General features: G+C 41.3%; 1 protein-coding gene across 4 annotated transcripts in view; it reads right to left on the reverse strand.

The window, feature by feature from the left end:
* EVI5 (ecotropic viral integration site 5) overlaps positions 1-15,719 on the reverse strand; it is a 108,608-nt gene that overhangs the window by 23,284 nt on the left and 69,605 nt on the right. For all 4 annotated transcript variants that reach the window (XM_065409159.1, XM_065409158.1, XM_065409157.1 and 1 more), the window contains one exon: positions 7,951-8,046. In XM_065409159.1, the coding sequence (XP_065265231.1) occupies positions 7,951-8,046 (96 nt within the window). The remainder of the gene's footprint in view (positions 1-7,950; positions 8,047-15,719) is intronic.

Raw genomic sequence — 15,719 nt, forward strand, 5'->3', positions numbered from 1 at the left:
AGTGTATGTGGGGTTTTTTTGGGGGGGGAGGGAGGAAAGAGAGCTGGGCATAGAAGAGAGGTCCATAATACTGAGTTTGTCAATAGTACTCGTGTCTTCCTAAAATGTTGAAGGCTTCAACTGAAGAAGCCAACTTATTTCAGTGTACAAGGTGAAGACTATTGGCTGGCTATCTGAGGAAACGGAGATTGGCAGGTTATAAAAAAAAAATCACTTGTCAATTTTTTATATCTACAACTTTTACTGTATTTGAAAGATTAGAGGAAGGAGGAGTAAACTTTCAGTCTATTTACCTCCTGCATTTAAAAGCAATGTGTGCGCGTTTCCTATGTATGCTGGCAATTTCCTGAATGTGGGGGTGTTTTACTCAGCAACAGGGGAGGACAGGCAATTTGAATTTACTGCAAATAAATCTTTTCAGTCTAGACCAGAGATCGCTTGTGAACTTTTGGTTACTATGCCCACATAGGTTACAAAGCAACTGAAACTCAGATCACTGTGTAAGCCTTGGAACTGCACCACAGCCTCAGTCAAGACACTTGCAACATTTTGTGCTCTAGAAAATTAACAGTTAAAAGAACCACACATTGAGATAGGATTAAACCCAAAGGATTCCTCAGTCACAAGAAGACTTACATGAAGTCTTTCAAATGATGCAGTAATTTCAAATGATCACTTCTCACATGCCGTAAAATACTCTGCTTCTTCCAAACACACTCTAGACCAAACAGTCCTCCTAAGAAGAGGGTGGAGGGAACAGCAGAGGAAAATAAGGAGGCAAGTAAGGGGAGAATGGCAGATTGTAGAACTGGGCAAACAAACGCAGTATTTGAAGGTGTCACAGCAACCTGATAGGGTTTGGGAAAGGGATGTAGAGATTGTCAGCTGGATCCTTTGCACATCTCCTTGTCGGAGGCTATATTTCTGCCTGAGACGTAGACAGATTTTGTTGTGAGAGCTCAGACTTGGAAACGATTTCCATGGATGCTCTGAAGCCCTTGTTTTTACCACCATAAGCAACAAACAAAGCATATGATTTCCTAAAGGATGTGACCTAATCAAGCTGGATTTGAAGGCTATGCAGATATCTAGACAGTGTCACCTGTGATCTCTTGAGGATGAGGTGGTCTAAGACAAAAAGAAGGAATATGTTCTGGTTAAGATGGCAGGGCAAAACCACTAAATAATAATTCTGAATATTTCTTCAGGGCAAAAACTGTAGGAATGGCTTTTTAATGGACAAGGCCTTAAGTTCAATAGCTCATCTGGCAGTCACAGCAGTCAAAAAGGCAAGACTGATGAAAATGAAGAATAAAGATGATAGCCATTCATTCAAAGGTTTGGTTCTGAAGGTGATTCAAGACTAAATGTTAAGCTTTCAGTTGCCAACAGGTATCTTAACAGGATGATAAAATTTGGAAATTGTCTTCAGGAATCTGGTGATACAAGCAAAAGATGCTGGGGACACATACCCTTTAAGAGCTCCCAGGGCAGCAACTTTGAATCAAGAGGTAGAGGCTTAGTCCTTTGATAGATCCAGCAAACAAAAATTTTAGGTAGGATTTGGTGCTCACATACCAGATTCCCAGCACCTTACAGATCCAATAATGAACCTGAGGTGGAGTCTTTTCTGGTTAAAGGAATAAATCCACCATGGCATCAAAATATCCAAACATTTAGAGTTCTACACTCTCAAATTCCAAGCCGTTAGCTGGATCTTGGCATTTCATTGGGCCTTGCATCAGGATTCCTTCTGAGAAAAATAGCTCCCAAGAAGGAGACACATCTCCTTGAAGTCAAGGGAACCAGGGTTGGAGAGTCTTTAGGAGGCTATCAGGTTCACCCCAGCCCTGCTCAATCTAATCTTCTTGCCAGAATCACCAAAAGGTAGAAGGAGGCGGCAAGGAATACATCAGACATTCTTCTTCCGTACAACGACTGGCTGTTTGTTTTGAATGGTCGAAGTGCTCCACGTGACTCTCCATTGAGCCTCAGCATCAAAGTTGGGTGTAAGGATCTTGATATGGTTCCACAGAGAATTGCGGGATTTTAATCTAGTCTTTGACAGGTTCGGCAGGTCATGGTGCAGTGGGATCATCGTATTTGCATTGACATGATTAAGAAAGCAAGATGTCTGAGCAGCTCTCCTAATCTGTGGAGGCTGGATGTGGAATAGGACTGGGACCCAGTCAACTGGAATAGATTTGAGTGTCCCCGACACTATGCATATAGTATTATTCAGTTGAGTGTCAAGGAGTTTAGTGTGACTACTAGGAGATCATACTGGTGCACAATATTCAGCTGCAGAATATACCAAGGCAATTGTTGCGGTTCGTAAGTTCCGTGGACTGGAGCCCCATTATGTTCTGGCCAATATTCTGATAAGTGCAACATGAGACCTGACCTTATCGCAAGTGTTCTCGTGTTGTTGAAAGGTCAAACTCCGGTCCAGTGTAACGCCAAGATACTTTGTATTAGCTTTGTGGCTGACGTGCACACCGCAGAACTGCACATCAAGTTTGGTATTAGTCATTTTATTGTTCAGATGGAAAGCAATTACCATGGGTTTTTTTTTTATTAGGCCTAAACTTCCAGCATTGGAAATCAGCCATTGTGCTGATCTCGGGTTAGGGTGCAGCGGATTGTATGGAGGCTTGTACGCTGAACAGCTAGGGCAATATCATCTGCATACATGAATTTCCTTGACTGCATCGCTGGTATATCTGCCGTATATAGATTAAAAATCACTGGGACCCAGAGTCCTGAGGGATGCCCAAATTAATGGCCAGATCAGTAGATCAAGAATTCTTAAAGTTTACCTTAAAGTGGCAGTCCCCAGTCATTGCCGCCAAGAGGCGGATCGTTCACCAGCAGTGAATGATGCGGGAGACCTTGAGGAGGCGGCCCTGTCTCAAGACAGTGTCGTATGCCGAGGACAGCTCAACAAGGGCAATTCCGGTCTTCAATTTAAGTTGGAATCCTGACATTCGGAGTAGTTGAATGAGAAGGCATCTGTCCTCCAGGCCCATTTCTCCCAGTGCCTGGAACAGACCAGATCCAAGGCTTTTGTTCTTGCAGAAGGCAAATAAGAATTTAGCAAGTGCCCCATTTGAGAACACTGGGTGGAGAACCCTACTGTTCAATTCCCATTTCATTGGGGAAACGTTGTAATGGTTGAGTCAATGGGCTTGTGTGTTGAGCTTGCCCTTGACTGCTGTAATGCAGAGTTGTTTCTTCTCTGCCCAAAGGAGGCTTCTGGAGGATGCCTCCTATACAGAAGAGCCTCAGGTCCCATCTGCCTGTCAACTTAAGCCTTTGCGTTCCTGTTGTCTGATCATTAGGAAGGCAGATGAGGTCAAGAGAGGAGAAAGGCATCTGAAGGCATTCCCAATGGCTCAATTCAGGCAGCTCATGTTCTTCGTGCCTTCTGTTGAAAACTCTCTTTCTTGGCAAGAGTATGATAGCATGAGGGCTCTCCAAACCCTAAGAGGCATCCATACCTATTCTCATCATGTCTGGACCTAATAGAAGCTTTATCTAAGAGCTACTCTACACTATAAGCACTACAGCAATGCAGTTGTGCTGCTGTGGCGCATCTGGTGAAGATGCTCTATAAAGAGCTCACTCCAGTCAGCATAATAAATCCATCTCTGCAAGAAGTGGTAGCTATGTCAGCAGGATAAGCTCTCCCGCTGACATAGTGCTGTCCACACCGGCACTTAGGTCAGTGTAACTTGCATCATTCAGAGGGATGGTTTTTTCTCACCACTTACCAACGTAAATTATACCAAAGTAAGTGGTAGTATAGACCTGGCCTTAATGAGGTTCTTACATCTGCACAACTACTACAGGTTTGCTAATGAATGGCCTTAAGCCAGGACAAAGAGGGTTTGAAGATGGAAACAGAGGACAACTCCTCAAAATACTGTGGTGCTATATTTTATCCATAGGGTGCCTGAGGGAATAGTACCCTCTGTGTGTGTGGGGGGGGGGGGAGGAGAGAGAGAAGAAGAGGACTTTTAAAAAGGATGGTATTTGGTGCTGTCCTCTTAGGGATGACAAACTTTTACTGCTTTTCCTTCAGGAGAAGATAAAGGGAAGCATAAACCTTAGGAATGGATCGTTCTATACACTGATGCACTCTGCATACACTACCTCCTCCAAGGAACACAGCACCAGGGAGACAAGCTATGTCTTGCTGAACATGTTTCCCTTGGGATACACATTAGCAGGGGAAGCAGCTCCCCGGGTTTTTGTCTCTTATCCTAGCAAAACCTCACAGCCTTTCAGAATCCAGAATGTTTGACACCGGGGATACGGATACATTTATCCTGAATCACTCTGGGAGGAAGCAGAGTTGATCTTAGAGGGATTTTTTTAAGCTCTATTAGACGCCTTATTTTATTAAAAGGGGACCCTAAGGAAGACCAAGGCAAATCCCAGGAGCCTCTGCAGTGGCAGGGGGAAGAAGCAGCTGGCTGGTCACTAGAACTGTGGCAATGGGCTCTCTCCAAGTATAATCCCCACAGTAATTGTAAGGAACAGTTTAGTGACTAATGTAACTACCCAAACATCTCATCTCATTTAGGAACACGAGTCTATGGGTGGACTAGCGCACCCTAGAAGGCAGCCCCCAGTGGGCCAGCTATTACCAGTGTTGAATGCCATGTCGCTAGAGGCGAATGACTAAGAGGATGGGGTAGGAGAGTTCAACAGCTTGTGATATTCAAAGGGTTAGGGTGGATCCCCTTTAACCAGCATCAGTCATACACCCACAGGCCCTTTTTCCATGTCCATCCCTCCATAAAGCAGAGCTGCTGAGAGAAGGTGTTTCCTGTGGCACAGAACTAAAACTGGAACTGATTTAGTTCCAGGGCTTATACAGGAGGGAGAAGTTAGGCTGCAGAAGTAGCTGAAGTGCTTGTGCCAATGTGGTAACACAAGTCAGTCCCCTGACAAAAGGATTCTACTGAGTGCAAGGGGAAAAAACAAAAATGATGGTAAAATGACAAAACTTGGTAGGTCCCAACACCCCGATTCAGCAAGGTACTTAAGCACCTGTATAATCACATAAGCAGTCCAATGGGGGGGTGGGGAGTAGTGTAGGCCTCTAAAGTTAATTCTCACATAAGACGTTCAATTTTTAGTACAAATGGGCTATCCTGGGGCAAAGATAAATCTTAGATACATAAACTTCAGTTTAAAATAAGATTTGTTCCATAATCTGATGGTCTGAAACGCAGCAATTCAGTATGATTATTTCTGCTTAAAATGAAGTTTTTACCTGGATTTTCTGAAGCAAACACTTCCATATAGATACCTGTATTAGCTTAGCTTCCCCCCCACCCCCACCCCAGTAACAAATACTTGTATCCATGCCCATATTCCACCCCGTGTCCAGTCTAACTGTATTGAGCCAGAGCGTCAGTTGATATAAATTGGCAGAGATTCATTGACTTAAGTGACTCTAGATCACTTTACACCAGCTCAGGATCTGGCCCTTAATCTGTTTTTCTATAAAATAAAAAATTTGCATTCATGTAGAGCTGGCTGAAAATGTTAATTGAAATGATTTTCCAATGAGAAACACCCTTTTTGCAAAACCAAAATTTTCTGGAGAGAAATGTTCAGTTTTGCAAAAAAACAACCAACCAAATAAATAAATAAAAATGTGTTCCATCAGGACAAAACATTTGTAAAAAAAAAGTGACTTTCATGGGAAGGGACTTCTGTTTTCCAGTCAGCTCTAAGTTTGTGCGCTTAATTTAAAGTCACGTAGCTATAATGCATTAAAAAGCAGTAACTTTACATAGTTCCTATGAATTCTCCTTAATCCCAATGAACGTGTTTTACATCTGAGCCAGCTGAATAGCTGTGGTCAGCATGTCATGTACAACATTGCCCTATCTTCAGGAAGATGAATTTGCAGGTTTATTCTTAACGTTTCTATAAACTTTTAGAGAAGTAGACCCAAAGATCAGTTAGCTAGAGGAGAAAGTTTGTAGCCATTGCTGGGCCATACAGAAAGAGGACCTTTCTTTTCAGAACAAAATTTTATCAGGATTGGTCTATAGTTTTATAAGTACCTGCTAAAATATATTAATCCTAAAGAGGAAAGATTAAACACTGAGGACCTGAACCAGCATATTTTTGCTTCATCATTTTGTCAAGATACTCTTGCATTAAGATTTTTTTCTGCAAAAACATACATGCAAGGAAAAAAATTACAGATTAATTTAGTTAATTTGTTCATTTAGTATCAACTCTTAGAATATTTTTTTTTGGATTAATTTCCAATCACTCACTAGTAGAGATTTAGAACCTGTGTACATGATTTATTAGTCTGCACCAGAGGACTGTAAGTGTGCACTAACATGTTGCACACTAACTGGCTCACATGGAACCTGTGGGTGCGCACTAAAAGTTCCTTAGTGTGCATTAACATAGTTTCATCTAATGTAGTTTACTACACTCAGGAATAGCTTTGTCAAAAATTTTGTTTAGCCATTCAGCTTTTGCAAGATATCGGACAAAGAAAAGTTAACTTCAAACATTGTTTTTCCAAAAACAGCTGTGCTGAAATTCATTGACTTCTTTTGACCCTTTCCCATTTTCCCTGAACTCTGTTCAGTCTCAGTTACAAGTTTCACTAGTCAGGCACTGTTCCTTAGTTACTCCTAACATTTTTGCAAAATATACATGTTCCAAGGATTCTGGAAGTAATTCACCTTCCCTTAAAGAAGGCTGAGGGCATAAGCAGGTTGACTGTATCCATTTAAACATAATATTCTTTAATGCAAGATGGCAGGGTATTGATTTTAACTTTATTTTTAAGTGAGTTTAGTGCATGCTAAAGGTGCTGGATTGATGGCCCTAGAGACTGAAGTCCTTTATCTACAGTACAGACAGCAGTGCAAGATTCTCCACTGTATTATAATCCTCAAGGGATGGGTCCTAAAAAGGTTGAGCCTTTTAAGGTTGTATTTACTAGAGTAGTTTGTATGTGTTATGAAAACACTAACTGCATCATGGTAAGTAAGTGGTGTGATTATTTAATGGAAAGAACACTAGAACAGGAAAGGCAAATAACTGAACCGGTTGCATTGCTCTACAACTAAGATTTCAACCGACTGTATTAAACCTGTTTATTTGGAAAGTGTACATTAGCAGTATAAAAAAGCAAAGATGACTATCTAAACACTGTTCATGGTGCAAAAGAGCCACAGGCATATCTCCATAATGTTATGAGACAAACAAATGAACTATACCAGTCAGAGTTCTGGTTATATAAGCCTTTTGTGTTTAAAATCCTCCAGAATCTTTATAGTTAACAGAAAATTACTAAAATCTTTATATCAAGGAAGTCTGTCAGGAATTTCATCGGTTCAAAGTTGTGGCAATTTTTAAACAAAGAAATCTGTTAACTGACATTAAGCAAGCATCCTTTTTTTTTTTTTTTTTTTTAGCAATCTCAGTAATACTTCCACGTAAAGACCTTTCCTTTCAACGGTAAATACCACAAAGTACAGTTTAGTTTAATTTATTTCACCTTAAAAAGCATAGCAAATGAGCATTAAAATAACTATTCTTAACAAGAGCTTTTAATGCAGTGTAACATTTCAACACATGATCAACCATTGCTTATTGTACACCTTTCCTAAAAGCTCCTGAGAATTAGGAAAAATGCAGATAACATTTTTGGGTCATTTTAACAAAAAGATTTGACAAAATGTTGATTCCTTATGTTTAGCCAAAACTCACTAAATAAACTGGAATGTTATTTTTACAGTGTTAGGTGAAAAAAATATTACCGTGGGGGGGAGGGGGGGAGAAATCAAACCTTTAAACTGCAATAGTTCTTCATAATCAGCGAGAACTGCTATGCTGTTACAAGATACTAGAACAAAAGATATAAATGAGCAAGATGACAGCTTTTTTTCAATCACTTACCTCATCATTCAGCTCTGCTATCTGATCTTTCAGTTCTCTAATATACTGGTTAGAGTCGGAGTTATTAAGCTGCCCTTGAATTTTTCCTTCTTCTTTCTGTTTTTTATAAAGAAAAGAAAAAGAAAAAGCTTGTTCAAAATCTTCATGTTTATAATACATTCAGTCTTATTTCACGAGACTGACTGAATCAGGTGTTTAAGTAGGGTGACCAGATGTCCGATTTTATAGGGACCGTCCCGATTTTGGGGTGGTCTTATATAGGTTCTTATTACTCCCCATCCCCTGTCCCGATTTTTTTTGCTGTCTGGTCACCCTAGGTTTAAGACAGAGCTTTTCACTTCTAGATCACTGATTTAAATCTCACCTAGACAAGCAGTAACTGAAAAATGTCACCATCTGAAGATGGTACAATGGCCTTTGTGAAATGAGTTAGTTGTCACAGTTTCTAGTGATTAGCAACTAACGCCCCCCCCCCCCCCCGCCGCCATTATCTATTCTCCGCAGAGAATAATAAGGGTCTGAAGGCTTAAATGACACACTGAATTAGTCCCCTCAGTACAGGATTGAGGCACACAGGCAGAGCTCTGCAGAGAAGTCTGAAGAGTTAAAGGTTAGTGTATGGAAGCCAGCATATAACCAAAAGAAGTCTATGAACAAAAGGTTCATGTAAGTGTGATCTCTCTCTTCAATGCAACTTCTTAAAAGTAAGGAATATCAAGTTTGGGACACTTGTTAGATGCATCTTAAATGCCCATACAACAGGTTTCCACTGATATTGAAAGTACTGTATTATCATAAGGGACTTCCTTCTGCCTTCAACTGACAAGGAAATGTAACCTGGCATTTCCTTGCTTTTTTGGATGTGTCTGGAGGATATCAATCACACTTGTCATACCTTAATCACTTTTAAATGCAGTTTTTGATTATGGAATTTCATTGTTGAAGTGTAGGAGGGCTTCAGCGAGTGTGAAGGGGACAGGGATGCCCCCAGCCCCTATGGCATAAGGGTATGGATGTGTTTGAAGTGGAGAAGTCAAGGAACCAAGTGTGTATGGGAGAAGGTTGGTAGTCTCTACACTACCCAACTCTCTTTTGATGGTGCCTGCATTCTGGGGTGGGAGGAATCTGTCAATTGCCACATTTATTCCATGGCCAGCTACAGCTCCTAAAAACAAAGGAGTATGTTGACTATTCAGAGGCCTGAAAGCTTGCAGCACTAGAGCTCGTAGCTTCTCTCCAGAAGTGTTCCTTCCTCACTGCTTTCCAACGGAGCCAAAGTTTCTGGCAGACCAATCTCCTCTGTTTGATACTCATAGCATGGGAGGAAGGCCTCCTCCCTGTAGACAGCCTGTGCTTTCAGTCCCATTAGAACAACAGTAAACAGTGGCCACTTTCACTAAGGGGTTAGTGTTCCTCATACCATCTTTATTGAAGGTATAAGCATTTTCAACCCTATTATACAATGGGAAATGGTAGCCATTTTAAATATAGAAAAATTGAATAATGGAAGAGATTAGTAACAATGAGGAAGAAGTCAATGTTGTTGAAAGACAACACAATGTCTTCATGTTTACATTTGAAGGTAGGAGGCAGTTTTAATGAGATGGAAGTTTGAAGGATAAGCCAGTCATTTGTTAGCAAAAAGAAAATGTTATCCTTTACTCACACCTCATGGGATATAAACAGGGTGGAGCAATTTAAATCTTTTTTTTTTTTTTAAAGTTATTGAATTAAATTAGGCTGAGACTGTCAAAATAATTTGAAATTTGCTATTGCAACTTTAGTTCATTATAAAGGTATAATCTAAACTATAAATGCTTTTTACTAAAACACTACTGGTAGCATCTTATTTGATTTTTACTAACCTACTATAGGGAAAAAACATTGAAAATTACAGCCCTGATTCTGAAAATTTAAAGAATCAATCTTACTTACATTAATAAATAGTCATGTGTTTAAAGTTAAGCATGTACACAAAAATGTTTACAGCATATAGCACTAGAGCTATTACAAACTTTTTAGTGGCATAAAATCACTTCAAAGCAAAATTGCTCCTAACTATTTAGTTGATTGTTTTTATACACAGGCCAAATTTTTAAAAAATAGGAGCCTAATTTTAGGCTCATAACTCAATATATAGGCACCAAAAGCTGGGATTTTCAAAAGGACCTAAGTGACTCTGGAGCATAAGTCCCACTGACTTCAAACCTGGATTGAGGAGTATAGCCTAGCTGAAAAATGCAGCTTTCTTGACTGTGGAAACTATCAGTATGTGATGTTGGTTCCAAATATAGTGGTGGCCATTTGCTTATTATTTGAATTTGTGTTCTCACAATGAGGATGTTAACAGGGCCTTGGATTTCTCTCTTTTTTTTTTTTGCGCACAGATGAGCATTTTAAGTGTGAAGTTTCTTGGTAGAATTTTAGGGTTTGCATCAGGGGTAGGCAAACTCCGACCCACGGGCCAGAGCCATTTTAAGCCAGCCTGCGAGCTGCACCACGTGGTTCGGCCCTGCTCCGGCTGGGGCACAGTGTTGGGGCCGCACTACGTGGCTCGGCCCCACTCCTGCGCTCCAGCCAGGGTGCAGGGTTGGGGCCGCACCACACGGCTCCCGGAAGCCGCAGCACAGCCCTACTCCGGCTCCTACGCGCTCCAGTGGGAGCTGCTGGGGCGGTGCCTGTGGATGGGGCAGCGTGCAAAGCCGCCTGGCTGCGCCTCCACATAGGAGCCGGAGAAGGGACATTCCACTGCTTCCGGGAACCGCTTGAGGCAAGCGCCCTCGGAGCCTGCATCCCCTGAGCCTCTCCCCATGCCCCAACCCTCTGCCCCAGCCCCGATTCCCCCTCCCGCTCTCCAAACCTCTTGATCCCAGCCTGGAGCACCCTCCTGCATCCCAAACGCCTCATCCCCAGCCCCCCCCCAGAGCCCACACCCCAATCCCAATTTTGTGAGCATTCACAGCCCGCCATACAATTTCTATTCCCCCATGTAGCCCTCGGGCCAAAACGTTTGCCCACCCCCGGTTTACATAGCCATTTTTCACTAACGATTACGAACTTAAGGCTAGGCCTACACTACACTTTTGTTGGTAAAACTTTTGTCGCTCAGGGCTGTGAAAAAACACACCCCTGACCGGCAAATTTTACTGATGAAAAGCGCTGGTATGGATATGGCTTTGCTGGCAGCAAATGATCTCCCGCTAACACAGCCCCTTGTTGGGGGTGGTTTTATTTGGTCTCCTGCTGACAAAAAGAGTGGCTACACTGTGTGGCAAGGTTTTAGCAGCACAGGTGTGCCACTGTAAGCTGTGCCGTGTAGACACAGCCTAAGAGTATAAAGCATCCATTTTAGCATCTTAAGACTATAAAATGGGGAAAAAGTAAAGAACTAACATGTAAATAAAGAATCGGATTTAAAAAACAATGTAAATACAGTAATTAATTTTAAAAATCCAATTTGAGTTTAAAAAAATTACCTACACTGGCTACAAATTTGGTGAAGATGGTATATTTTTCACACCAGACAAGAATGGTTGCCTCTGTTCTTTAAGTGGAAAAAACTGAATCCAGCATTAGAGGTCTGGTAGCACTTCTAAATCAAAACAGTTGGGGGAGGAGGGAAGTGTTCCTTTTTTTGAAGAATTGCCAATATGAAGCATTCATGGAGAGCTCCTTTTAAGACATATATGAAATATTAAAAACCACAATATACACAAATACCAGGCTATTAAGATGAAGGCTAGGGTCCTGAGCTCACATTCACGTATTTTCTTCCAAACCTCTTCATGGCACGAGTTAAGAAAGGAGTCTTAAGATGCACTGAATTTTAGCTTCCATCACTTTGTCTATAATACTGATAATTATATAACACCTATAAAGTATCCACTACAGAATATATTACTAGACTAATGGCTAATCCATATAAAGTGATGGGCGATCACTCGTTACTGAGTATGATCATCTTCCATGGGAGTTATGGGCCCCAAGGTGGCAAATAAGGCCAATCCTTGACCCACAAGTTCTATTACAATGAGGGCAGCTGTTTTCAGGCTCATCAGGAGACTGTTGACCATGACTGGAAACCAGTCTCTCCTTCCTCCTGCGCCTCTAGTCCTCTTCGGCTTGTCGGCAAGCAAGTTCAAAATGCAGGGGACCATCACGTAGGACTTCACTCCATTTTAAGCAATCCTGGGCAAGTGTCTCCCAAGTATCAATGTCAACATTACATTTTTTTACGGTTGTCCTTCAGCAAGTCCTTATAACGCTTCCGTTGTCCACCCACATTATGGTATCCTTCTTTCAGCTGAGAGAACAGGACCTGTTTTGGGAGGCGATAGTCTGGCATTCGGACAATGTGACCAGTCCAGCGGAATTGCTGACTGATGATCATTGCCTTGATACTGGTAGTCTTTGCCTCTTCCAAAACACTAATATTGGTGCGCCTGTCTTCCCATTTGATCTTCAGAATCTTACAAAGGCAGCATTGATGGTGCCTCTCAAAGACTTTCAAGTGTTGTCTGTAGGTTGTCCAAGTTTTGGACCCATACAACAGTTTTGGGAGAATAACAGCTTGATAAACAAGAAGCTTGGTGTCTGTACAAATGTTGTGATCTTCAACGACCCCGTAAACAAGAAAAAGCTACACTGGCACAGCTCAGGCGATGCTGAATTTCTGCATCAATATCTGCCTTGGATGAAAGATTACTTCCAAGGTAGAGGAAATGATCGACATTCTCCAGTGCCACTCCATTGATTTTGATAGATAGGGCACGTAATACCTCATTTGGAGAGGGCTGATAATATCAAGAAGACTAAAGCGCTCTAAGAGTGAAACCAAGACATGCGTAAGCATCGGCAAACACATTCAAGCTCGTTTGAAGATCTGAGTGGGCAAAGATTGCGCTGTCATCAGCAAACTGAAGTTCCACAATAGACGTTGTGAAAATCTTACTCTTGGCTTTCAGCTGCTAAGCCTTAACCGCTTTCCGTCCATTCAGTAAGTGATTTCAACGCCAGCTGTAACTTCCCAGCAATTAGGTAAAGAATGACAAAGAGTCCTGTGGCACCTTATAGACTAACACGTATTGGAGCATAAGCTTTCGTGGGTGGACTCCAAAGAGACTGCTGAACTTCAGTTCATCTGCAAATTTGACACCATCAGCTCAGGATTAAACAAAGACTGTGAATGGCTAGCCAACTACAAAAGCAGTTTCTCCTCCCTTGGTGTTCACACCTCAACTGCTAGAAGAGGGCCTCATCCTCCCTGATTGAACTAACCTCGTTATCTCTAGACTGATTCTTGCCTGCATATTTATACCTGCCTCTGGAAATTTCCACCATATGCGTCTGATGAAGTGGGTATTCACCCACGAAAGCTTATGCTCCAATACGTCTGTTAGTCTATAAGTGCCACAGGACTCTGTCGCTTTTTACAGATCCAGACTAACACAGCTACCCCTCTGATACTAGGTAAAGAATGACAGCAATAAAAACCGCAAACATGGTTGGAGTGATGATACAGCCCTGTTTGATTCCTGTTTGTACTTTGAAAGGTTCACTCTCTAAGCTAGTGCTGCTCAGAACAGTCACTTTCATGTTATCATGAAGCAATTTTAGGACATCGATGTCTTTATCAGGACATCCAATCTTAGAATGTACAGTCCAGAGGGCACGGCGATTCACTGAGTCAAAGGCTTTAGTTAGATCAATAAAAGCCACGTACAGTGGTCGGTTTTGCTCCCAACACTTTTCTTGCAGCTGCCGTGCTGTGAAGATCATATCCGCAGTTCCACAACATGGTCAGAAACCACTCAGACTCTGGTAAAATTTCTTCTGACTGGGGCAGAAGACGGGTTGCAAGGATCCGCGCCAGAACTTGCAATGGCTAGGAGGGAGATACCACGAGAGTTTCTACAATCCACTTTATCCCCTTTCTTGAAGAGGGTGACAATCAGGGCAGCCCTTATTTCACTGGGTATCTCCTCCTTTATCCAGATTTTAAGGATAAGCAGGTAAAGCTGCCGAATTAGCTCTGGCCCACCATTTAAAAAGATTTCTGCGGGGATTCCATCTAGACCTGCTGCCTTGTTCATCTGCATGGTGACATTGTGTACCTCATACAAATTGGGAGGGAGGGGGCACTAGAAGCAAATCCCTCTATGACCATTTAGGGATGAGCTTGGAGACCCCCCCCCCCACATATACAGTATTTATCTACCCACAGAATAAGCAGCCATGGAGCCAGAAAATGAGATGAAGGCAGCTCCTCTAGTCCTTCCTGCATCAATGCAGGACTGTTTGGGGTTTAATGCTTTTGCCAGTCTAGTTTTAGAGGCAACCCAAAGGGCAAAAAAAAACCCAACACTCCCAAGTAAAACTGTCTGTCCCTTTTATGGCAGCTTTAAAGTGTTCCTGCTATTTCTAATATAGATAAGTAGACGTTTCAAAATTTTACTTTCCTCCTTTGTTGGAGGACTGATGCCCCAAAGTGGAAGGAGTAAATAAATAGGTTGAAAGGTGGGAAAGCCCAATATCACTCACTCCCACTATAGATCAGGAACAGAACCCATTAGAATCAGGCCAGTGTATTTCTAGAGTAATTCCTTGTAATAGAAGGAGTACAGAAAAACAAATTAAACAGAAACGATAATCTAGTGTATAATTAAACCACGCTGACATTATATGGAAACAAAGTGAGGGCTCTGTTTGAAAAACGGCTTTGTGAACATGACACCTTATTCAACAAATCTGCTTACTTCAGTCACTAAGGTGAGTTTTTGCTACTTTTCACTCCTGTGAACATTGCAGAGCAAACTCAGCTATGACAGAATTAGCTGATTCCATTCCTTTGTGGACAAACAGAATTATTTACTGAATTCCAATCAGTTACACCTGTACACAGCTCTCACTAAGGGCACAATTTTGCCTGCAGAATTTTCATTATTGGTGATGCAAGGGAAGGAAATTTGCCAGTTTATCTTTCAGATTTCATGGTGTCTGTAGAACTGGCAACTAGAAAAATATTCACACACTGAATACATTTGATGTGGAAGTAGTTGACTTTGTGGGGTTCCCTGTGTGCCATTTTCAAGTGTCACTTTTCAGAGAAAAATGATGCAACTTCCCCTTGCAACACAAAGCACTAGAAGTTTGATGTTGTTGCTCTTAGTGGCTGTAATAAGTAACAGATTAAGTCTAGATTCAGCAGTTTATGAATTGCAAGGACGTAGGGAGGGAGAAACAAAGCTGGTCTTAGGACAAGGTACTAGAGCCTTCCTTCATGACTGCTGATGTTCTCTCTAAATAGTGATGGAGAGTTTATTTTCATTCGAGTTCTTAGTCACGTAATGTACCACTAAGCTAATGTCACTGAAAATAGATAGCAATGTATTTAAACATTTTGAAAATAATTTACCAATATTAGGGTTGACAGTTTACATCACCAATGTAACTATTTAAAGCTACTACTTCAAAAGTACCACCAACTTGTTGGAAAACATTTTAGGCATTTCGTAAGAAATTACAGTCATGATCAGTCTAAACTAAAATTCTTACCAAAATTATCTCGCCTTAAAAAGACAGTAATAATCTAGTCTAACCAATGAATCAGTGGCATAAGTTTATGAAGTATAAAATTGTGTTTAAGTAAAGATCTGATTTATAGTTTGGTGTGATTATAAAAGCCTCTTACTCAAATTATTTTCTCAAAAACTGATGAGATCTCACTAATATGCATTTTATGCAGAAAATAAATTTAAGTTTTTAACTTC

The sequence above is a fragment of the Emys orbicularis genome, chromosome 8 (assembly GCF_028017835.1).
Source record: "Emys orbicularis isolate rEmyOrb1 chromosome 8, rEmyOrb1.hap1, whole genome shotgun sequence".
NCBI classification, from domain to species: Eukaryota; Metazoa; Chordata; order Testudines; family Emydidae; genus Emys; species Emys orbicularis.